This window comes from Manis pentadactyla, chromosome 9, assembly GCF_030020395.1.
Source record: "Manis pentadactyla isolate mManPen7 chromosome 9, mManPen7.hap1, whole genome shotgun sequence".
Lineage (NCBI taxonomy): Eukaryota > Metazoa > Chordata > Mammalia > Pholidota > Manidae > Manis > Manis pentadactyla.
The window spans coordinates 56,642,208-56,667,748 of record NC_080027.1 but is presented as its reverse complement, the minus strand read 5'-3'; the positions used below and the strand labels follow the sequence as shown (position 1 = coordinate 56,667,748).

General features: G+C 38.1%; 2 protein-coding genes across 7 annotated transcripts in view; both read left to right on the top strand.

The window, feature by feature from the left end:
* PIK3C2A (phosphatidylinositol-4-phosphate 3-kinase catalytic subunit type 2 alpha) overlaps positions 1–20,827 on the top strand; it is a 121,838-nt gene extending 101,011 nt beyond the window's left edge. For 2 of the 6 annotated variants that reach the window (XM_036877032.2, XM_036877031.2), the window contains exons 27-33: positions 1,349–1,556; positions 2,635–2,759; positions 3,723–3,840; positions 3,933–4,005; positions 4,355–4,464; positions 4,596–4,721; positions 13,049–15,949. In XM_036877032.2, the coding sequence (XP_036732927.2) occupies positions 1,349–1,556; positions 2,635–2,759; positions 3,723–3,840; positions 3,933–4,005; positions 4,355–4,464; positions 4,596–4,721; positions 13,049–13,231 (943 nt within the window). In that variant the 3' untranslated portion in view covers positions 13,232–15,949. Of the gene's footprint in view, positions 1–1,348; positions 1,557–2,634; positions 2,760–3,722; positions 3,841–3,932; positions 4,006–4,354; positions 4,465–4,595; positions 4,722–13,048; positions 15,950–16,265; positions 16,904–20,708 lie in introns of those variants that run through there. The other 4 variants (XR_008999244.1, XR_005023057.2, XR_005023056.2 and 1 more) reach the window with 4 other exon arrangements.
* Positions 20,711–24,220, top strand: RPS13 (ribosomal protein S13). The gene is made up of 6 exons (XM_036877037.2): positions 20,711–20,830; positions 20,971–21,019; positions 21,200–21,278; positions 22,314–22,483; positions 23,454–23,554; positions 24,143–24,220. Exons 1-6 carry the CDS (start codon positions 20,808–20,810, stop codon positions 24,174–24,176), a joined length of 456 nt encoding a protein of 151 aa, XP_036732932.1. The 5' UTR covers positions 20,711–20,807; the 3' UTR covers positions 24,177–24,220.
* Positions 24,221–25,541: the final 1,321 nt, after the last annotated feature.

Below are 25,541 nucleotides of genomic sequence, written 5' to 3'. Positions count from 1 at the left end.
CCTGGCAAATTATGTATCAAGGGTCTGGTGACCAGGTTGGTTACTGATGAGTAGTAGTACCACCTCATTTTAATGCCACATAGGGAGGGGTGTAAGTGTCTGTATTCCTTTCTTTCCTTTTTCTTTTGCTTTCTTCCTCTCAGTGGAGAAGAGGTAGAAAACACTGGACTGGACTTCCATAGTCTCAAGTGTCTGGGCCGAATTGAATTGAAGGAAGCTGACATTTTTATAGTCTTCCAAACTAATCCTGATAATTTAGGTATTGATGGTTTTGTTTTGTTTTTTAAAAGAGATTCATTTGCTCCCCTGAGCATAACTGTAAAGCAGGCGTGTATTAGTCTAGTCTGCTTGGGCTACCATAAAAAAAATAGCACAGATGAGGAGGTTTACACAAAAGTTTATTTTCTCATAGTTTTGGTGGGACTGTGGCCAGGAAGTCCAAGATAAAGGTGCCAGTCAATTCACTTCCTGATGAGGGTTCTAGCTTTCAAATGACTGACTTCGCTCACTGTTTCCGCACATGAAGGAAGGAGCTATAGCATGAAAGCATGAGCTTTCTTAGCTCTTAAAAGAACACTAATCCTGCTGGGTCAGGACTCTGTCTTATCACCTCATTTAATTTTATTTACTAATTCCATAAAGGCCCTATGGGGTTGGGGCTTCAATATGAATTTTGGGGGATACAAACATTTAGTCTACAGCAAGGCTTTGTGTGTCTCTCTCACTTTTCTTTTTGAATCTTGTTCTTCTTTCCAGATTCCTCTATTCTGTTTTTGAGACTTACTTCCTTTGCTTGCCTAAACTGTTTTACCCAGGCCTGCCTTCCAAATTTATCCCCACCAAACTGCCCATCTTGTCAAAATGTCTTTTCCCAGCTGAGGGAAATTATGATTATTTGAACGACTCTGATACCAGATTCTACTATTCTCTGTGATAGAAGAGATTTTTTAAAAATTTGAATTACTTTGGATGCTTACACCTGTTTACTGTCACCTCCATTTATTACAAGAGAATTAAAAAATGAATTATCCTTTTGGCATTATACCAATCGTCTTCTATCTCTTAGAAGCTTTTTGGTTAATATTGGACCCCCAAGGGCTCAAATCCAAGCATCTTTTCTTAGAGACAGTGGGATGGAATGGAATGGAAAGTTTCTTGTGCTTAAGCTGGGATGAGTTCATATTTTAATGGATTTTTGGCTTATAGAAAGGGAATCCTTGGCAAAGTGAAAATCTGCTTAATATTTTTAAAGGAGTGAAAGTGTTTTTTATGTTTCAGTGTCTTAAAATAATTAAGCTTGGTTTGTCACGAACATTTATTGTTAACACATTTTCTGATTATTTTGTAGGCTGATTGAATCAAGTTTGGGAAGCATTGCCACAAAGTTTAACTTCTTCATTCACAACCTTGCTCAGTTGCGATTTTCTGGTCTTCCTTCCAATGATGAGCCCATCCTTTCATTTTCACCCAAAACGTACTCCTTTAGACAAGATGGTCGAATCAAGGAAGTCTCTGTTTTCACTTATCATAAGAAATACAATCCAGATAAGCATTACGTGAGTTTGGTTTGTAGAGACTCATGCATGCACTATTATAGTCCTTCCTACTTTCTTCACTGACTGTGCTAAAGTTCCAAGCATTTGTTCTTTTCATACTTCTCTTCCATGCATTATCCATAAATAAAAAATGTACTTGGAGCATCCCAAATTGGTTTTTGGTATTTATTTCTTGGTAAATTTGCTGAAAACATGAGGGACAAATGATACTCTTCCTTTCGGAAACAAGACTAAATGGGTAGTGCTATTTGGCCTTTCTCCTTACTTATCTTCAATTTGTTCTTAATGTCAAAGGTAAAACTTGCTCATTATAACAAATTCAACCAATAGAGATGCATAAAAAGTAAAAGTCTTAAGTTCTCATTCAACTCTCCAAGGATAAAGTATAAAACACACACACTCATAAAGTTTATTTTTAAACAGAAACAGGATCTTCAGTGTGCTTTCCCCCGCTCAATAGTATAGCATTATCTTTTTGCTATTATTTTTACACTTGTGCTAATGCTCTTGTTGGACAATACTTTGTAGCACTATTAGTCTTTAGATTTTTGATAAATTGATAGATTTTAAAAAGCCACTTCATTGTTTTAATTTTTACCTATTATTAGTAAATATTTATGCATTTATTTTATTAGTAAAATTTTGTACATTTATTTTATCCTAACACCATTTTATTCTTTCTTTTCCCCAGTGATTTATAATGCCACCTGTATATACATATAAGTTTATGTATATCCTCAAATTTATTCCTGGTCTACATAGATTTATCTGACTTCTTCTGCACCACTATTTCACTGTTTAAAGTACTGTGACTTCATAGTGTAAATATCTAGTAAGACAAGTTTTCCTTTGTCCCCCTGCAGCCACACATTTTGCCTTTTTTCTCATTTACTGTCTTAAGTGAACTTACTAATATTTTTATTTGAAATGTACTAAATTTATAAATTTGGGAAGTACAGTTATTCTATTTAGTCCTGGAAATAAAGTGATTTTTACTCTTCAGTTCTTGTTTACGTATCTTTCTATCCAGAAAGGTTTTAGTATAAATCTAACAGGTTGGGGTGTTACTTCTTTTCAGATTTATGTAGTCCGAATTTTGAGGGAAGGACAACTTGAACCATCATTTGTGTTCCGGACATTTGACGAATTTCAGGAGCTTCACAATAAGCTCAGTATTATTTTTCCACTATGGAAGCTACCAGGGTATGTAATTTTCTTTTGTAATTAATCCTTTTTTATACGAAATAATTTCATTATCATCAATTGTAGGTCAAAAGTTTTGTGTTAACACTTATAGACTATGGATCATGTGTGACTAATCTTCCTTTGTATCACAAGAGCCTACCAACAGTGCTAGACATAGACAAGGAACTGTAAGTTTTTGTTGAATGAATAAATGATCAAAGTTGTGAACTTAAAATATGGGATTTTTCCAGCTATTTTATTTTAGTCAAAGCTTTAAATTTGTTATCTCTACTACAATAAGCAACACAAGATTTGGAACCTTGGTATTAAAAAGTCAGATTTTAAGTCACTGCAGAAATAATCTATTATGGCCAGATAGAGTTTGCACTGAAAAATAATAGTCAGGCATTGAGACTTAATCAGAATCTTAGGGCTTAGTTTTGGAATTCCTCAGTTTTAATGTAGCTAATTACCAGCAGATTTCCTGTGTCAAGGTGCTCATATTTTCAGACTAGATTTCAAAAGTTAGGCAACAAAGTGGTTATCAGAGTTCATTTCTATGAGCATTCTCATTTTTCCACTGTCAACAAAATAAGCAGAGTTGAGGTAATCTTGATTTGGGCCCTACATGATTTGTGGATTTTATTGTTATCTACAGTAGCTATAGTTGATTAATGATTATTTTGGAGGATAAAATATTTGTGAATGACTAATCTTGAGAAGAGACAAGTAGAAAATAAGTAATAAATATAGCAAATTAGCAAAACAATGTATTTTGTACTAAGGCTCACAAAAGGATAATGGATGAACTATTTCATCTCTAGTACTTTGAAGAGAAATTATAGAAATTATGCAGATTAAAATACTACTTTGTATTTAAGTATATAAAGAAGTGTATTTCTAAGTAAATACCATACTTTATTCTGTAAATACTCCCAAATGAAATAATTTAAATCCCACTTTTTTCATTTTCTTCCATAGCTTTCCTAATAAGATGGTTCTGGGAAGAACACACATAAAAGATGTAGCAGCCAAAAGAAAAATTGAGTTAAACAGCTATTTACAGAGTTTGATGAGTGCCTCAGCAGATGTAGCAGAGGTGACTATCCTAACTGATAATAACAACATAAATAATAACAATTTTTTGTGCTGCATAATATTTAGATTAATGAATCTTCTTTCTCTTCTTAGTGTGATCTTGTTTGTACTTTTTTCCACCCTTTACTTCGTGATGAGAAGGCCGAAGGAATAACTAGGTGTGTAGGTAAGGTTCTTTTTTATTATTGATAATTCATGGCTTCCCTATGCTGTGCAAGCCTGTAACTTCTCAATGGTTAGAGTGTTAGTGGGGTTATTGGCTATAGTCGAGTGAGAATAAGAGGAGGCTATTCTTTTTAAGTCAGTCTATTCTGGATAAATATAATTTTCCTAATATGATAGGATTACTTAAAGAGGTATCTATCGGTGGCCTACCAGCTTCTTTACCTTTCCCCATCCCCATGTGTGATGGTCCTGGAATTAAAGCAAATTTTTTTTGTTTAAAAGAAAAAAACAGCAGCAGCTTGAACCACAGCAAACAAGATAAAATAAACATGAACGTATTGCATTTCCAGATGCAGGTCCCTTCAGTCCTACTCCAGGCCAAATAGGAGGAGCAGTGAAGTTATCTGTCTCTTATCGAAATGGTACTCTTTTCATCATGGTGATGCACATCAAAGATCTTGTGAGTGATTACAAATAATAATAATTGTAGAAGAAGCCCATACCTTGGTAGGAAGCATTACTGTTAAAGAAATGCTTCCCCCCGCATTTTTCTTTATTTTCTAACTGGTAAGAAATGCTTTTGTTTTATAGGTTACGGAAGATGGGGCTGACCCAAATCCATATGTCAAAACATACCTGCTTCCAGATACCCACAAAACATCCAAACGTAAAACCAAAATTTCACGAAAAACTAGGAATCCAACATTCAATGAAATGGTGAGTTAAAATCATTTCTAAAAATTTCCAAAGCTTATAGTTTTGAGATTTAAAATTTTAAGCACTTAAAAATATTTAGGTATTGGTTGCTGAACTTTTTATTGTAATAATAAAGTAAATTAATAGCAGTTCAATGGTATTTAACAAAGTGATGCAGAGTTGAACCCTCAGTCATAGACCCTTAGGTATTAAAAAGATCTTAGGGGCCATTATTCAACTACTCTTCCTGTGCTTGAACCCCCTTTATAACATTTTTAAAAAATGAATGTCCAGGGGGATCACGGGAAGACGGCGGCATGAGTAGATCACTGGAAATCTCCCCAAAACATATATATTTATGAAAATACAATAAATACAACTATTCTTAAAAGAGACACCAGTGGATGCAGTACAACAGCCAGGATACATCTACATCTGTGAGAACTCAACATCACACGAAGGGGGTAAGATACAAGCCACGGCCAGGCGGGACCCGGACACTCCCCCACCCCAGAACCCAGCAGGAAGAAAGGAGTTGAAATGGGGAGGGAGTGAAAGCCCAGGGCTGCTAAACAACCAGCTTTAGAAATCCGCACCCGGAGCGCAGATACAAGGTGCACGGGGTGCTGGATATTAGAGAAACAGAAAAACAAAACCTGTGGGCAGGTCCCTGCAACCGGTGCCCCTGAGAAAAAATAAAAGCGAGTGCTTTCTGCAAGCCTTAAAGAGACTGGGACCCCACAGCGTCGTCCCGGCACACTTAGCCAGGATCTGGGAATCCCGGGGAACTTCAGGTGTCCTAAACCCTGGGGCAGCAGCGCAGCTCTGAAGCCCCTCACGGCACTAAGCAGCCTGCCAGTCGTTCCAACTGGCGCGGACCCTGACACACCAGCCCAGTAGTGGGAGAGTGGCAGCGCGTGCCGGGGGACCAGGAGCAGATCACGTACAACATTGGCACCAGAGGAGCGGCTCGTACAAGCCTGCCATGGCGGCGACCACGCGAGCCAGCGGGAGTGGCGCCAGAGGAGCCCGGGAGAGGCCAGCGCGCACCTGCAACGGTGCCAGAGGGAGCAGCCGCGCTCCCAGCAGCCAACCAGAATCCCAGCCCGATGCACAGCCTCCCGGGCCAGACCCAAAGGCCACTGCTGGCACACAGCTGCCTGGCAGGGGCGCCGCTATTGCAGAGGAGTGCACCTGGCGTGCCTGCCACTCCCTGCAGGGCTCCACACTGCTCTCACGGAGACCCCGCCCACAGGAGCTTAGGGGATTAACCCGGTGGCTGCTCCAGGAGTGCAGGTAACCGACACAGGCAGCGGAGAAGGGCAAGGCATCCAGCAAGCAGGAAAGGACTTTCTTCTCCCAGCTGACACACCCGCAACCTGCCTACAGCCACCGCTGTCACCATAAAAAGGCAAAAAACTTTAATCCAGTCCAAGATAGTTCAGACAACACCTGAGAGAGGATCTGCAGAGAGAGACCTAACCAGTCTCCCTAAAAAGAATTCAAAATAAAAATCATAAACATGCTGACAGAGCTGCAGAGAAATATACAAGAGCTAAGGGATGACATCCGGACGGAGATTACAGAAGTGAAACAAACTCTGGAAGGATTTATAAGCAGAATGGATAAGATGCAAGAGGCCATTGATGGAATAGAAACCAGAGAACAGGAACGCATAGAAGGTGATGCAGAGAGAGATAAAAGGATCTCCAGGAATGAAACAATATTAAGAGAACTGTGTGACCAATCCAAAAGGAACAATATCTGCATTATAGGGGTACCAGAAGAAGAAGAGAGAGGAAAGGGGATAGAAAGTGTCTTTGAAGAAATAATTGCTGAGAACTTCCCCAAACTGGGGGAGGAAATAGTTGCTCAGACTACGGAAGCACACAGAACTCCCGAGAGAACGGACCCAAAGAGGACAACACCAAGAGACATAATAATTAAAATGGCAAAGATCAAGGACAAGGACAGAGTATTAAAGGCAGCCAGAGAGAGAAAAAAGGTCACCTACAAAGGAAAACCCATCAGGCTATCATCAGACTTTTCAACAGAAACCTTATAGGCCAGAAGAGAATGGCATGATATATTTAATGCAATGAAACAGAGGGCCCTGAACCAAGGATACTGTATCCAGCATGATTATCATTTAAATATGAAGGAGGGATTAAACAGTTCTCAGTAAAGCAAAAGTTGAGGGAATTTGCCTCCCACAGACCCCCTCTACAGGGTATTTTAGAGGGACTGCTCTAGATGGGAGCACTCCTAAAAAGAGCACAGAACGAAACACCCAACATATGAAGAATGGAGGAGGAGGAATAAGAAGGGAGAGAAATAAACATCAGACTATGTTTATAATAGCTCAATAAGCAAGTTAGTTAGACAGTAAGGTAGTAAAGACGCTAACCTTGAACCTTTGGTAACCACAAACTTAAAGCCTGCAATGGCAATAAGTACATATCTTTCAATAATCACCCTAAATGTAAATGGACTGAATGTACCAATCAAAAGACACAGAGTAATAGAACCGATAAAAAGGCAAGACCCATCTATATGCTGCTTACAAGAGACTCACCTCAAACCCAAAGACATGCACAGATTAAAAGTCAAGGGATGGAAAAAGATATTTCATGCAAACAACAAGGAGAGAAAAGCAGGTGTTGCAATACTACTATCAGACAAAATAGACTTCAAAATAAAGAAAGTAACAAGAGATAAAGAAGGACATTACATAACGATTAAGGGCTCAGTCCAACAAGAGGATATAACCATTATAAACATATATGCACCCAATACAGGAGCACCAATATATATGAAACAAATACTAACAGAATTAAAGGAGGAAATAGAATGCAGTGCATTCATTTTGGGAGACTTTAACACACCACTCACTCCAAAGGACAGATCCACCAGACAGAAAATAAGTAAGGACACAGAGGCACTGAACAACACACTAGAACAGATGGACCTAATAGACATCTATAGAACTCTAAATCCAAAAGCAACAGGATACACATTCTTCTCAAGTGCACATGGAACATTCTCCAGAATAGACCACATACTAGGCCACAAAACAAGCCTCAGTAAATTCCAAAAGATTGAAATCCTACCAACCAACTTTTCAGACCACAAAGGTATAAAACTAGAAATAAATTGTACAAAGAAAGCAAAAAGGCTCACAAACACATGGAGGCTTAACAACATGCTCCTAAATAATCAATGGATCAATGACCAAATTAAAATGGAGATGCAGCAATATATGGAAACAAATGACAACAGCAACACAAAGCCCCAACTTCTCTGGGATGCAGCAAAAGCAGTCTTAAGAGGAAAGTATATAGCAATCCAGGCATATTTAAAGAAGGAAGAACAATCCCAAACGAATAGTCTAATGTCACAATTACCGAAATTGGAAAAAGAAGAACAAATGAGGCCTAAGGTCAGCAGACAGAGGGACATAATAAAGATCAGAGAAGAAATAAATAAAATTGGGAAGAATAAAACAATAGAAAAAAATCAATGAAACCAAGAGCTGGTTCTTCGAGCAAATTAACAAAATAGATAAGCCTCTAGCCAGACTTATTAAGAGAAAAAGTCAACACACATCAACAGAATCAGAATCAGAAATGAGAAAGGAAAAATCACAGTGGACCCCACAGAAATACAAAGAATTATTAGAGAATACTATGAAAACCTATATGCTAACAAGCTGGAAAACCTAGGGGAAATGGACAACTTCCTAGAAAAATACAACCTTCCAAGACTGACCCAAAAAGAAACAGAAAATCTAAACCGACCAATTACCAGCAACAAAATTGAAGCGGTAATCCAAAAACTACCAAAGAACAAAATCCCTGGGCCAGATGGATTCACCTCGGAATTTTGTCAGACATACAGAGAAGACAATACCCATTCTCCTTAAAGTTTTACAAAAAATAGAAGAGGAGGGAATACTCCCAAACTCATTCTATGAAGCCAACATCACCCTAATACCAAAACCAGGCAAAGACCCCACCAGAAAAGAAAACTACAGACCAATAACCCTGATGAACATAGATGCAAAAATACTCAACAAAATATTAGCAAACTGAATTCAAAAATACATCAAAAGGATCATACAGCACGACCAAGTGGGATTCATCCCAGGGATGCAAGGATGGTACAACATTCAAAAATCCATCAACATCATCCACCACATCAACAAAAAAAAAAGACAAAAACCACATGATCATCTCCATAGATGCTGAAAAAGCATTCAACAAAATTCAACATCCATTCACGATAAAAATTCCCAACAAAATGGACATAGAGGGCAAGTACCTCAACATAATAAAGGCCATATACGATAAACCCACAACTAACATCATACTGAACATCGAGACACTGACAGCTTTTCCTCTGAGATCGGGAACAAGACAGGGATGCCCACTCTCCCCCCTGTTACTCAACATAGTACTGGAGGTCCTAGCCACAGCAATCAGACAAAACAAAGAAATACAAGGAATCCAGATTGGTAATGAAGAAGTTAAATTGTCACTATTTGCAGATGACATGATACTGTACATAAAAAACCCTAAAGACTCCACCCCAAAACTACTAGAACTGATATCGGAATACAGCAAAGTTGCAGGATACAAAATTAACACACAGAATTCTGTGGCTTTCCTATACACTAACAATGAACTAATGGAAAGAAATCAGGAAAACAGTTCCATTCACAGTAACATCAAAAAGAATAAAATACCTAGGAATAAACCTAAACAAGGAAGTGAAAGACCTATACCCTGAAAACTACAAGACACTCCTAAGAGAAATTAAAGAGGACTCTAACAAATGGAAACTCATCCCATGCTCCTGGCTAGGAAGAATTAATATCGTCAAAATGGCCATCCTGCCCAAAGCAATATACAGATTCGATGCAATCCCTATCAAATTACCAACAGCATTCTTCAATGAACTGGAATAAATAGTTCAAAAATTCATATGGAACCACCAAAGACCCCGAATAGCCTAAGCAATCCTGAGAAGGAAGAATAAAGTAGGGGGGGATCTCACTCCCCAACTTCAAGCTCTACTACAAAGCCACAGTAATCAAGACAATTTGGTACTGGCACAAGAACAGAGCCACAGACCAGTGGAACAGAGTAGAGACTCCAAACATTAACCCAAACATGTAAGGCCAATTAAGATATGATAAAGGAGCCATGGACATACAATGGGGAAATGACAGTCTCTTCAACAGATGGTGCTGGCAAAACTGGACAGGTACATGTAAGAGAATGAAACTGGATCACTGTCTAACCTCATACACAAAAGTAAACTCCAAATGGATCAAAGACCTGAATGTAAGTCATGAAAACATAAAACTCTTAGAAAAAAACATAGGCAAAAATCTCATGGACATAAACATGAGTGACTTCTTCATGAACGTATCTCCCCGGGCAAGGAACAAAAGCAAAAATGAACAAGTGGGACTATATGAAGCTAAAAAGCTTCTGTACAGCAAAGGACACCATCAATAGAACAAAAAGGTATCCTACAGTATGGGAGAACATATTCATAAATGACAGAGCTGATAAAGGATTGACATCCAAAATATATAAAGAGCTCACACGCCTCAACAAACAAAAAGCAAATAATCCAATTAAAAAATGGGCAGAGGAGCTGAATAGACAGTTCTCTAAAGAAGAAATTCAGATGGCCAACAGACAAATGAAAGGATGCTCCACATCACTTGTCATCAGAGAAATGCAAATTAAAACCACAATGAGTTATTACCTCGCACCAGTAAGGATCACCACCATCCAAAAGAGAAACAACAACAAATGTTGGTGAGGTTGTGGAGAAAGGGGAACCCTCCTACACTGCTGGTGGGAATGTAAATTAGTTCAACCATTGTGGAAAGCAGTATGGAGGTCCCTCAAAATGCTCAAAATAGAAATACCATTTGACCCAGGAATTCCACTTCTAGGAATTTACCCCAAGAATGCAGCACTACAGTTTGAAAAATACAGTTGCACTCCTATGTTTATCACTGCACTATTTACAGTAGCCAAGATATGGAAGCAACCTAAATGTCCATCAGTAGATGAATAGATAAAGAAGAGGTGGTACATATACACAATGGAATATTGCTCAGCCATAAGAAAAAAACAAATCCTACCATTCGCAACAACATGGATGGAGCTAGAGGGTATTATGCTAAGTGAAATAAGCCAGGTGGAGAAAGACAAGTACCAAATGATTTCACGCATATGTGGAGTATAAGAACAAAAGAAAACTGAAGGAACAAAACAGCAGCAGAAGCACAGAACCCAAGAATGGACTAATAGTTACCAAAGGGAAAGGGACTGGGGAGGACGGGTGGGAACGGAGGTATAAGGGTGGGAAGAAAAGAAAGGGGGCATTACGATTAGCATGTATAGTTTGGTGGGGGGCATGGGGAGGGCTGTGCAACACAGAGAAGACAAGTAGTGATTTTACAGCATCTTACTATGTTGATGGACAGTGACTGTGAACAGGGACGTGGGGGGGACTTGGTGAAGGGGGAAGCCTAGTAAACATAATGTCCTTTATGTAATTGTAGATTAATGACACCAAAATAAAATTAAAAAAACAATGTTCACCAATCTGGTAAGTAAAAAAAAAAAAAAAAAAGGAACAAAAGAAAACTGAAGGAACAAAACAGCAGCAGAAGCACAGAACCCAAGAATGGACTAATAGTTACCAAAGGGAAAGGGACTGGGGAGGGTGGGTGGGAAGGGAGGGATAAGGGCGGGAAAAAAGAAAGGGGGCATTACGATTAACATGTATAGTGTGGGGTGGGGCACGGGGAGGGCTGTGCAACACAGAGAAGACAAGTAGTGATTCTACAGCATCTTACTACGCTGATGGACAGTGACTGTGAAGGGGTATGTGGGGGGGACTTGGTGAAGGGGGGAGCCTAGTAAACATAATGCTCTTCATGTAATTGTAGATTTATGATACCAAAATTAAATTAAATTAAATTTAAAAGAAAATGTGAGTGTCTAGTAGGGGCTGAAATACTTTCAGGCCATCTGTGTATTTCACCATCCAGTTTGTTTCAGGCTGCTCCAACTCTTATTTTTTTATACTGAGCCGAAATGAAATCTTTACTTCCTATAGTTTGTACCTGTGGGTCTCAGTTGTACCTGTTGGAACAACACAGACTACCGTTTTCCTTTTTTACATGGCAGCCCTTCAGTTAATTGTAGTTTAAATGCCCTTCCTGTTTATTCTCTTAACACACCTTCAGTACTTTCACCCTTGCTTGATAAGATGTAGTTTCAAAATCTTCTCCTAACTTGTTTTAGTCTGTCAGAATCCATCTTAAAATGGAGTGCTCCAAACTGAAAGCAGGATACAGAGCATCAGTGATGTAGAGCAGAACTGTGGCTTTGCTGAGCCACTACATGGCCAACTTAAAAACTTACTAATTTATTAAAACCCACTAATACCTAGTCAGCTACTTTAGGCTAACCACCACATTATTTGTGTACATTGATACTACATCCACACAAAAATATCTGGATAGAGATTTGAAGCAAATAATCCTGAATTTACATCAAGGTTATAATTTTATTTTAAACCCGTAAAACATCCTTTCAGCCCTATAAAAGTATCAAAAATGTTTGGTGAAGACCAATTGGTATTCTCAAAAAGTAGTGTTGGCTTTTTTTCTAGTTAGTGTTGTGCTTTCAAAAAAATGAAATACGGTAAGTGTTTTACTTCTTATAGTCAAAGAGTGAGAAAGGTAGACCAAGGACATGTTTCTCAGGTGTTATGGCAAGGCTTTCTTGGAAAAAGAAAATTCTAAGTGTTGAATGTGGCAGGTGTTTGAAAGAATAGTTTTTTAACACTCCATATTTGCCATAAACTGCGTTTGTAGTTGGTGAGCTTGATTTGAGTTATGGATAGCCAGAAATCATCATTTCATGGCATATAAAGTGCAACAGAAAAAAGACAACAAAAATTTAATTCCTCATTTTTTTGTAAAGTAATTATAATTATGCTGTCCCAATTTACTTCCTTCCATTCTTTTTTTTCCAGTTATTAGATCATCTTATGATATGCTGCCATGTAATTTAACCTTCCCATACTGTCCATCTCAGAGAAAACTGTGTTTAGTTTCTAGCCATTTATTGGATTTGTTGGTCCAGGACTCCTGAAATTAAAAATGTGCATCTAGGTATGAGACAAATTCCATCAGATGTATCAATCAGTGTCATTAACTATAGTCAGTCTTTGACTAATAGTCTCACTTATGTTTTTACGTAAAATTTAAGAAAAAACTTGAAACTTACTATTTCTTTTTCCTTTTGCTCTAGCTTGTGTACAGTGGATATAGCAAAGAAACCCTAAAACAGAGAGAACTTCAACTAAGTGTACTTAGTGCAGAATCTCTGCGGGAGAATTTTTTCTTGGGTGGAATAACCCTGCCTTTGAAAGATTTCAACTTGAGCAAAGAGACGGTTAAATGGTATCAGCTGACTGCAGCAACCTATTTGTAAGCTAGTGAATTTCTGAGCTTTGAAAGCAAGAACAGTCATAAACGTGCACTGTTTAGGCTAACAAGTATGATTGTGAACTTCGTATAGTATTTTTATATTTAGATAGAAATTACAAAGTAAAGCTGCTTATTGCAGTTCAACACATCTATTGGACCAACAGTCACATAACTTTCATGAATTCGTTGAAGTCATTGCCGTTTTAAAAGTCATTATATAAAGAATGCTATAAACCCTAAACTTAATATATAGTAAGTCCCGAAATATGAGTTGGTTAAGGATTTAATCCTTTCTTTAGTAATTCAAAGTAACAGCTTTAGTTTGGTCTGACAGTTCTGTGTCAGTTCTGCCATCAGTTTTGTATTGTTTCTTACATAGACACATTTGTTTTCCTGTTTTGCACCTTTTACAGCCTTTACCACTGTGTATGTTTGCAAACACCAAAGGAAAGGAGAGGTGTGCAGGATGTTACCATAAATGCAGCTGCTATTCACAGGGCTGAAATGCAAAGCACAAAGAATAGTTATGTTAAGAACTACTAAGTAGTTTATAGAAGTAGGGGGAAATAATACTGCTTTTTATTATTCATGTCTTTAAATCCTTTTTCAGAATAAGTGCCAATTACTGAAGTTGTAAATAATGGTGCCTTAACTTCATATGCTTCCCTGGCACTTCATTCTGATTTTTTTCCTGACCTGATAAATAATTAGTAAGTAGTTTTCACTTATTTGCAACTTACTAACGACAAGAAATTATGTACACTTAACTAATGTTTTTCCCACAGAAAGATCATTTTTCTAATTCTCATGTGTGGCTTAGTTATTTAAACAGCGATTTTTGTTGTTTTTGTTGCCCAGTGACTGACTGAGATTCATTGAGGTAGCTACACACCAAATCCCATCATTCCATTATAATCCTACATTTATTCCCTGGAAGTGTGAGCTGATGTTTGGGCATTCCACTTCCATATTATCTATACTCCACTCCCTCATTAAACAGGTGGAAATTGTTCACCCACATTACCCATTCCTGTTTGGTAGAAGACCTCTACGAGTAGGGCAAACTCTTTACAAGAGGCCCAGGACAAGAATTCTAGGGTCCAGGCTGAACTTTAATGTAGACTTTTATGGCAGAATTTGTCTTACGAGTGGTCTAACTTGCATTTGTAAAATACTGTACATTCATAGGAATTACTTTCCTCACTAAGTGGGATTCAGAATCATAGGAACATGATTGATATTATTCTACAATAACCATTAAGAATAAGATCATTTTTTCAATTCATTCAACTTCACACATAATTTTGTGTCTAGTTTGGATAAATACATATATGTAACATTAATTCTCATGGCTAGAATAGAAATTCAGACACTTTTAAATGGTAGTAGAGATTGTAGCCTTCTAGTTGCTGTGAGATAACTGTCAAAATATGCAGTGAAGAATACTTAGAAAGGACAATCTCCAGCTGAGCTGCCCAGAACAGAATTTTTATGAACTGTGCAAATGTTTAATGTAAATGGTGATACTTGCAGAGCAGAAATAGAAGAGTTGAGGATGTATCAGTGGGACGGGTTTAAAAAAAAAAAACTTGAAATTTTTGGTGCCTAACACTAATGGTCCATTTGTAGGAAACTCCTTAAGTATGATACATTCATTTTTTAAAATGTTAAAATGTGTTATCTATTTAATAAGTTAATTAAAATGCAGATCAAAGCACCACCATTTATTTGCTTTCCACATAGTTAACATTTCCTTAAAGTGTGTGTTTAGCTTTGCAAATATGTGAAGAAATATTAGGTATTTTCACTTAAGCTTTTGAGACCTAATTCCATTCCATGAATTGTCACTTAGCCACCATGATAAAAAAGTACTGTCTTGGTAAAAGGTCACTGTTAATTGGACTTAATGTATACTGTCTATTTGCAGTCTGTTACAGCAGTGTCTTTTAGCACAAATAATAGAGCTAGAAAATGTGATGTCATTTTTCACTTACAAGAAATCTGGGTTCTTATCTAAAAGTGTATATTATGATTAATACTGTACAGTTAACTGGAGTTCAGAACAAGTGGTAATGTTTTCTTTTAATTTAATTCATTTTGTGCCTTCTTTGGTCATTAAAAAATACACATTTTACATATATTTTAATAAGTTATTTCTTTGTGAAATGTTAATCTTCAGCCCTTACCCTCCCCCCGATGCTCCCAAAAGAAGAAGACAGAGGCGCCTCTTTGCACTACTGCTATCAATAGACTTTAAATCGGCTGTTTTTAAAATATTTTTTAAAGCTTGCATTAAAGTAAACCTTAAAAGTTTAAACAAACTGGCCAAGACACTAATTTTTATGTATAATCACAATGTTTTATACCTATCTTTATCAAGTAAAAATTATGCTACATACAAGTATTGCAGTGTTTTGGGATTTGAAAATAATAGTTTACTCCAAGAACCTGATATTTTCTCTACTGAGGAACCCAATGTAGAACTTGCACTGATATTTTTATTGCTACCTTTGTAAGAATCGTAGGTATCTAAATGTTAAGGCATGTATGATCTTTGATAAAGTATTCTTTTATCTTTTCAAATTAAAGTTGTATAAAAGTTTCAATATCTTGCCTTAAATTGGTTGACTATTCTTTTTAGGATTCAAGTATTGTGGAATTTAGAAAAGGAAATACTCAATTTTGATACTTACACTTCAAATAAAAAATGACTGAAGCCTCATTACCATAATTATGGATTTACTTACATGCTGTTTGATTAGCAGCGCAAATATGAATGAATATGGCAGTTAGTCTTATCTATAAGAACCAAATACTTCAATTACAATTTAGTGAGTAAAGATGTATGATATTTGTATTAATACCTTGAATATATTTAGTGGATTGAATATTTCTTTGTAAGTATACTGTGATTGTATTAAAATATTTGTGGAACAAAGGAACTTTGCTATCATTTATTTCTTCATCCAGTATATTAACATTTTTGGTTCCAAACTTTGATACGAGCTCACTGTTGCTGTCCTTTGCATCTCACCCAGGAATTGATTAGGTTCAAAGAATCCTGAATTTCAGAACTGGCCAGTCAGTCGCCCTTGTAATTGTCCAAATAGAATGTGACTTCTTCTGGTTCTTTGAAGGTCTGGATTGCCACTTTGCTAGAACTCCATCACCATTTCATAAAAGTGAAATTCTGTGAGTATGGTACCTGACTTTCAGTGGCTTGCTTGCCTATTAAATAGTATAGTAATAGCCATGTTCTAGACATATCTATAGAACAGAGAAATGTAGATTCTTCTAATACCATACCTCCATCCTAGAATGATACCCGTGGGAGGCTGTGGTTCTCTAGAGATAAAATGTAAAAGGGCCCAGAGACCATGATAAAACAATAACTTAATTAGAGCCAGTTTCTTGGGGCTAATAAACTCAGTTTCTTTTAGGGAAAAAAAGATGGTTTTATTTTACCCTTTAAAAAAATACTTCATCATGCAAATTTTAGAAATAAAAAAATTAGACAACAGTATAATGAACTCTGTGAATGAATCTGTCATAATCCCTTCAATGATTATCACCATTAGGGCTAATCTTGTTTGGTCTGTATTAACTAGAATGTGTCTAGGTAGATATCATTTTATTTTTTTCTATTTAGGATTCTTAAATCTGTGAATCAGTAACTTTCTTCAGTTCTGAATAATTTATTATGACTTTTTTTTTCCAATTCATGACTGCTTTCTCCAACTGTTTAATCCGTCAATTGAGGTTTTAATTTTGGTGGTTGTATTTTTCTTTCTTTGAATAACTGTTCAGTTAATTTTGTTTCAGTCATGATCAGGAGACACAAGACTTTCAGATAATAGGGAAAGAACAGTTTTTTTCAACAAATGGTACTTTGATTGTTAGATAACCACATCAAAATCTTGAAGGCAGGGCTCATAAATTACAAATTGAAAAACCCTTAAAAGAAAACATTGGTGTACATCTTTGTAACTATGGATTAGACAGGGATTTATTACTACACAAAAAGCACAAGCAACAAAAGAATAATAGATAAGTTGGGCTTCATCAAAATTAAAAACTGTGTATCAAAGGACACTTAATAAAAAGACAATGCACAGAATAGGAGAGAATATTTGAAATCCTGGTATCCAGAATACTTGAACTACTATAACTCAACAATGGAATGCCAACCTAATTTTAAAAGGAACAAACATCTTTGAATAGACAGCTCTCTAAAATGGCCAACAATCACATTAAAAGATGCTCAGCATCATCAGTCATTAGGGAAATACAAATCAAAACAAGAATGAGATACCAATTTACATCCACTAGGATGGCTAGATATAATTTAAAAAGCTAAGTGTTTGTGGGAACGTGGAGAAATTGAAGCCCTCATACATTGCTGGTAGGAATGTAAAATGATGCAGCTGCAATGGAAACAGTTTGCCTGTTCTCAAAAGGTTAGTTACCCTCTGACCCTGCAATTTATATATTTATATATAAAACATCTCCAAGAGAATTAAAAACAGGAACACTAATACTTGTACATGAATGTTCATTGTACATGAACAGCAGCATTATTCATAATGTCCAAAAATAGAACCAAGCCAGATGTCCATAAACTGATGAATGGATAAGCAAAATGTGATACATCCACATGAGAGAATATTACTCAGCCAAAAGAAGGAATGAAATTATAACATACTGCAACATGGATGAACCTTGAAACCATTAAGCTAGTGGAAGAAACCACACAAAAGGCCCTGTATTGTTTGATTGCATTTATATGAAATGTCCAAAATAAGCAAATCCATACAAAGATTATTGGTTGCCAGGGGGCTGTGGGAAGGGGAGACCGGAAAGTAATAGCTTAAAGAGTACAAGGCTGCTTTTTGAGGTGATGAAAATAGCTGGAGTTAATGGTGGTGATCACACAACATTGTGAAAGTACTAAAAGGTACTGAACTGTACAAGTTAAAACGGTTAAAATAGCTACTTTTATGGTATGTGAATTTTACCTCCAAAAAAAAAAAGCTTAAAAGTCCATACAGATCTTTAAAACGACTTGATCACTGAACCCCTGCCTTTAATAAATAATTGGTTAACAGTGACTATTTTTTAGAAAGTAGAATTATAACTTTACTTTTTTTAATTAAAAAGTCAGAAGCTTCCAACTTTGAAAAGTTCTCGAAACATGCTACAGATAAAGGCAATAAGGAATGGCTTAATAGAAGGTAAATACAATTTGATTAAGTTCAGCACACCTACATATTTTATCTTTAATATTGCTGCATGTACAAACATGGCTAGATAAGGTTTAAAACTAGTAGAGGGCTTAAAAATGACTAAGACCAAAAAAAACCTGAAATACAGTTACAATTCCTATTCCATGAATAAATATGTAAGTCAACATTTCTATGCCCTTTTTAGACAACTGATGTTTTGTTTTTTTAAACAGTGGTATTCTTAAAACAATCCAGCACTAGTGTTGGTTATATCATAGACAGATATCCCTCCATCATTCCTGTACAAGACAACTGTGATAATAAGGGGCTGACAGAAATCATTCCAGCAGTGGTTAAGGACTTAAAATTAACTCATATGTAACTAAACTGACCTGATTCAAGTCACACACAGATGGACTGTAATCCAGATTTAGGTTGCCAGATACTATTTTTCCAACTGTGTTCTGACTCGTGAAATAAAATATGTAGTATATCGTGCTCTTCAAGTGGGAAAAGGGTGATTTAGGTTCATTCCTTCAAATAATTTGAGTGCTTAACTTGCTGCCTGCCAGGTATTGTTCTGGGTGTTAGAGATAAGAGCAAATACTGTGTTGAGAGGGAGGACTACTTTTAGATGGTCTTCCTCAGGGCAGGAGTCTCTGAGATGAGATAAAGATCAGGATCTAAAAGCTAGCTGAGGAATTTGGGAAAGAGCACCTAAGGTAGTAGCACCACATCAGAGAAGGAAAGTGCTTGTTACCTTGGAGGGTCAGAAAGGAGTAAGTGTGATTGGAGTGCTTGGAACCAAGAGGAGTGGCAAGGCTTGAGGCATGGGTTTGGATCTTATTTTAAATGCATTGAGTAATAGGAGGGGTTAGTTAAGGAGAGTAATTACCTGATACACGTTTTTAAAAGCACTGGACAGCTGGGTGGAGAACAGGTTTATATATGTGTTTGGGGTGGGAACGTAAGTAAATGCACAGACAGTTGGAGTGACACTGAGTTGCGCAGGTGAGAGGTGATGGTGGGTTTAAAAGTAAAAATTGAAACTCCAAGGTTTGTGGTTTGAGCGAATAGGTAATGTGTAACTGAAATTAAGGATCTGGAGTAGGTAGCTAGGAATGGGGATTGGAAGTTTGAGATACCCATTCCATATCTGGGCCAAGAGGTAAATTTGGCTAAGGATAAGAATGGGTCTTTGCTAGGAAAAAAAGATTACTCAATTTGAATGAAATTCCTAATGCTTTGGGGGGAAAATTACTCATCAAATAGTGACAGATTGAAAGTGGGGCCTGATGTTTTAGTACCTAGAATTTCTTTCGAAGTCACATTAGTTACTTCTAATTTGTCATAGGCATTTATTGGCCTCCCTTCTCCCCAGGACTCTTGCTTCTGAGCAATTTACTCGCGCAATTCTTTAAACGCATACCTGTGCATCAGCACGGAGTTTGTCTTGGAATTTCAGTGGCAGTTATTTTTGCCAGCAAATTCGAACACCTCATTTTCTCCCTCGTCCTCCCTACCCCATCTCATCCAGCTCCTGCCTTTGCAATCTTGCTCCCAAAGCTCTTCTTTTTCTCCACTTTTCTCGCTCGGGCACGCGGCCCTATGATTTGCCCCACTCCTCCCCGCCCAGCTGAGCGCTCCACAGCATGGTGCAGGGGAGAGTGGAGGGGTGCTAGGTAGGCGGGTAGAGGGGATAGAGATCCGCCAGGTATGGTTCAAATACCTGAGTCGGTTCTCCGTGGTCAGTGATTCCAACCCAGATTTTAGATTAGGATTAGAGATAAATGATAGAAGTGGCTAGGTGTTGGTAGTACAATTACTTCCAGTGTAGCATTTATCATCATGGTATTGTACTTGTAAATTTATTAACGACGGGGGCGGACTTTGAGGCAGGTAGTGCCCAAGATATGATCTAGCGCTGGTAAATGAACAACTGTATGGCTGAACGTCAGGCGCCGAAATTCCCTGAGCAGTGGAAGCGCAGTCAGAGCCTTTTCTAGGGCAGGGTCCAAGCTCTCAACCCACTGCAGCAGGCGCCATGCCTCCTTCTAGTCTGGAATTAACCCTGGCAGCACCTCCAGAATGGGCAGTCCGGCTGGAGGAGACTCAATTCCCTGGTCCCGCCAAAATCCACCTCAAAAACCGATGCATGCCGGGATATGTAGTCCAGCTGTTTGAGGAATCTAACGATGAAATGCATTTCGGGATATGTAGTATGCCGGGGTTCACGCAGCGTAACTCCGCCTCCTGCAGGAGAGGAAGCGGGACGTGTGAGGCCACTTCCTGCGTGCTGGTGGCTTCCGGCGGCCTTCCCGTCTTCGCTCTCTTTTCCGCTGCTTGATCACCGCCATCATGGGTCGCATGCATGCTCCCGGGTGAGCTCGGGTTTTCGACTGGGTTTCAGGGCCGTTCCGCGGACGTGGGGGGAAAGGAGGGAATGTGGGCAGTGGGTCGAGGGGATGTTGTTTGGGCTGCTGTGGCAGAGACCGCCACCTCATTCGGAGTCTTTTCCCAGGAAGGGCCTGTCCCAGTCGGCACTGCCTTATCGCCGAAGCGTCCCCACCGTAAGTAGCGTGCGGGGACCGGGAAGAGGGTGGGGGAACCATTCGACCCGGAGGAAGCTGCACCAGCATGGGGGCCATCTGTGCAAGAGGAGCGCGGCTATGAGGATGGAGGGGCCACTGTGTTTGGGTACTATCCCTGGTTTCTCTAAGCCCTAAGACCGCTTTCATTTACATACACAGTGGCTGAAGTTGACGTCTGACGACGTGAAGGAGCAGATCTACAAACTTGCCAAGAAGGGTCTGACTCCCTCACAAATCGGTTAGTATTTTTCTCTAATGTAGCTTCTTCCGCCTGCTTTCGTGTAACTTGCTAAAAAAGGTTTCGGGCGTAAATGTATCCCATACTTACCTTGAAAACTTATTGTCCGTTTTCCTGGCTCTGTTTTTGATGCCCAAGGCCTAGTCTTCATTTGTTGAACTCTCAAGTTCTTACTAGGAAGATAGTAAAATTATTAAAATATTCACAGAATTTAATGAGAATTTACCATGGGCTAGGCACTCTGTTGGGTGGTTCTAAGTGCTTTGCATATACTGATCTAGTTTAATTCTGAAAGCCAACACTTTAAAATAAATGCTAGTAGTTTTCTCCATCTTACAGTTGAGGAAACTGAGGCACAGTGCAGCTGTGTAACTAGCCCCAAGTCACATAGCTAATAATAACTGGAGGAGTTGGGACTGTCAACTCAGAGTGCTTGTCACAATTTCTCACAGATGTGGTTTGAACCTCAGCTGAGTGTGACTTTGTGCAAATGGTTTCATTCAGCGATTTTTTGGCTGCTGTGTGGTTCTGGACCCTGAGAATACAGTAGAAAAAAGGGCAGAATATCTGCCCTCCTGGAGCTTGTAGTCTAGTGGAGATGTTACATGCAATAGGAAATATGTAATTGACTGTTAAGTAGTCAGATGGTGCTGTTTTGAGATTAGAAGGAACCTATGTAGCTTTTAGAGTGTCTGATAAAAATTCTGAATAAGTGTTAGGTGGTTTTATTAATAGAACCAGTATACGTAACAGAAATCTATTGATTTCTTTGGTGGCCTGTAATCAGCAAGCTGACTGTGGTGATGGTGTTCCGACATTTGCAATTTCCACAAGGGGTTTTGTTTAGTGTTGGTTACACCTTTGGATATCTGAGTGAGCTTTACATGCATTCACATGTTAGTCTCTGTGATGTGTGAAAGGTAAGCACCGTTTTACAGATTGGAAACTTAGAAAGTGATTTGATCTCAGAGCCTTGACATTTCAGGCTCCAGTTGTATTCCTGGCGTAGGAATTTATCATGTATTTGTTTTTCAGGTGTGATCCTGAGAGATTCACATGGTGTTGCACAAGTACGTTTTGTGACAGGCAATAAAATCTTGAGAATTCTTAAGTCCAAAGGACTTGCTCCTGATCTTCCTGAGGACCTCTACCATTTAATTAAGAAAGCTGTTGCTGTTCGGAAGCATCTTGAGAGGAACAGAAAAGTAAGAATAAAACTGCTTATAAAGTATAATGCAGCTGATTTGAATTATCTAAGGTGGCTTAGAGCACAAACTAGTAACACTACAATAATTTTGAAATTAAAATTTCTACCAAAAGAGATTTTGGCAGGGGGTAGAAACAATTTTCACTTGGTTGAAAATGTTGAGGTGTTTATTTGTAGAGTTTTGCAAGTCAGTCCTGTTAAGTTTTCTGGGAGCCTTACTTTTTTTTTTTTTTTGTCTAAAGTATCATTGATACACAATCTTGTGTTGGTTTCAAATATACAACACAGTGGTTCAACAGTTACCCATATTATTAAATCCTCATTCCCCCACCTCTAGTACAGTCACTGTCTATCAATGTAGGAAGATGTTACAGAATAATTAACTGTATTCTCCATGCTGTACTAACATTCCCGTGACCAACTTATATTGTGATTGCAAATTATTGTGCCTTTTTATCCCCTTCCCCTGCCACCCTGCCCTCCCCAACCCCTCTCTCTCTTGGTAACCACTACTCCCTTCTTGGTGTCTGTGAGTCCACTGCTATTTTGTTCCTTCTGTTTTGCTTTGTTATACTCCACAAATAAGTGAGATCGTTTGGTATTTGTCTTTCTCCACCTGGCTTATTTCACTGAGCATAATACCCTCTAGATTCATCTGTGTTGTTGGAATTGGGAGGATTTTTCTTTTCTTTTATGGCTGAATAATATTCCATTGTGTAATATACCATATCTTCTTTATCTGTTCACCCATTGATGGACACTTAGGTTGCTTCCATATCTTGTGGGAGCCTTAAATTTAAGGACTTAAGATAGCCACATGAACCCTAGCTTACGATTTCATTACAGTGCATTGGGTAGCTGTTTTCATTAAATTGCATTGTATCTATATGTTTCCACTTAATATTTGATAGTTTTTTTATGTTTAGTTCTGACTGGTTTTCTTGAGTTCTGTAAATTTTTATTTTTAGGATAAGGATGCTAAATTCCGTCTGATTCTGATCGAGAGCCGTATTCACCGCCTGGCTCGATATTACAAGACCAAAAGAGTCCTCCCCCCCAATTGGAAATAGTAAGTATCAACCCGTCTTGTTAACAAAAACAGGACTTAGCCAGATAGTAAATATAATAGTAATTATAATAAAATGCTTGCAAGTGTTTCAGTGCGTGCTTTAGGCCTTGGCTATATGGTCAACTAATCTTTAAACTGTGCCACTATGGCAGGAATGTAGCCATAGATAGTACATAAATAGGCATGGCTGTGCTCTTTTGAAACTTAAAGACAAAACGAAGGGCCTTAGTGGCAGATTGTTCACTGAAAAAAGCCCTTTGAATCACTTTTAGATAGTGTATAAAGTTTCAGGTGATTATATTGCCTTAATTTTTGCATAGATTATATGCTGTAATGATGAATTTCCAGACACAGTTTCCACCAAAAAGGTTTTTCCTTATGTTGGCCAGTTTTTCCTTGGGTGTGTGAATGAGCATCTTCATTATGCTTGAGCACAGTGAACTGAATCAGGAACTCAGCAGTTTGGTGCATTTTATATATCCGGGGTTTATTTTAGCTGTTTGGAAATAGCTGGAAGAATCTATGAATGAATATGGAGGTCCTGTAGTAATCCAGCTCTTCTTTTCCTCCCCCTTTTTCCCTTTCCAGTGAGTCATCCACAGCCTCTGCCCTGGTTGCATAAATTTGTCTATGTACCCAAGCAATAAAGCCGTTGTTTAACTAGAAGGATGTTTTGTATTTCTTTCCCCCCAAAAATGAGTATCAGTAATTCACACATGTTGATCTTTTTTGTTGTGGATGTGTTTTAGAATTGTATAGTTAACGGAGTTACAAAGTAGCATTCCACCGATTGCAACTCTTCATTGCTCAGCTAGTTGAGCAGTTTATAACTTCACAGGTGGTTGGTACATAAAAGATGGGGGGTACTGGAAGGGACTGGCAAGCAGTGACTTAAAATTGTTTCGATGTCATGGCAGAAATGTTTTTAAGTATTTTTAATACACTCACTGTTAAATACAGAGGTAGACTGTGTGATGTTATCCACAGTGTAGTATCAGCTGTACATATGAAAGTGTCTCTGGAGGAAGTCTTTAGTATGAAGTGATATTTGATCAAGTTTTGTCAGTGAGGCTTAAAGATGAGGAAGAAGGGATTCAGGGGACAGTAAACAAGTACAGTTTGCATCTGGAGCAGAGGGAACAGGAACTGAGATGAACTCCGATCCTGAGCCTTGAAACTTCTGGGTGGGTTAAAATAAAATGTCATCACCTGGGCATTGTCAGAATCTCTCAGTTAATTCTTTTGTTTGTTTATGTATTTATGTATGTATGTATGTATCATTAATTTATAATTACATGAGCAACGTTATGGTTACTAGACTCCCCCCATCAAGTCCCCATTACAGTCACTGTCCATCAGTGTGGTAAGATGCTATAGAATCACTACTTGTCTTCTCTGTTGTACAGCCTTCCCTGTGCCTCCCCCCATATTATGTCTGCTAATAGTAATGTCCCCTTTTTCCCCATCCTCCCCAGTCCCTTTCCCTTTGGTAACTGTTAGTCCATTCTTCTGTTCTGTGGGTCTGCTGCTGTTTTGTTCCTTCAGTTTTTTCTTTGTTCTTTTACTCCACAGATGAGTGAAATCATTTGATACTTGTCTTTTTCCACCTGGCTTATTTCACTGAATCTCAATTAATTCTTAAAACAACCTAATGAGGTGTGTGGGTATCCCTGTTTGAAACAGGCAGATCTCTTCAACAACTGGAATGAGTTGTTAAAAGCTGTGAGACCAGTGAATGCTGAGTGGGTCAGTGAGGTGACAGAGCCACACTCCTTCAGAATTTAGGAAAAGTTAAAACAGGCCATTTGTATGTACCACCTTTTTTCTGAGTTTTACCAGTTGAATTAATATATTTAATAAGGTTTTAGTTAAGCTTTAAGTACTAATTAGAGTTGTGTTTAAAATCACACACAATTAGGGAGTCAGAACCTAGGTAAAAAATACTATCAATGTTCTGTGGTGCTGGGCTTTGTGGGTACACACACCC

What these genes read in the sequence shown, in the direction of transcription:
- RPS13 (XM_036877037.2), top strand. Translation starts at nt 20,808, where the DNA reads ATGGGTCGCATGCATGCTCCCGG. An exon ending in ATCGCCGAAGCGTCCCCACC is followed by an intron (nt 21,020 to 21,199) that starts GTAAGTAGCGTG and finishes TTACATACACAG; the next exon opens with TGGCTGAAGTTGACGTCTGA. An exon ending in ATCTTGAGAGGAACAGAAAA is followed by an intron (nt 22,484 to 23,453) that starts GTAAGAATAAAA and finishes TTTTATTTTTAG; the next exon opens with GATAAGGATGCTAAATTCCG.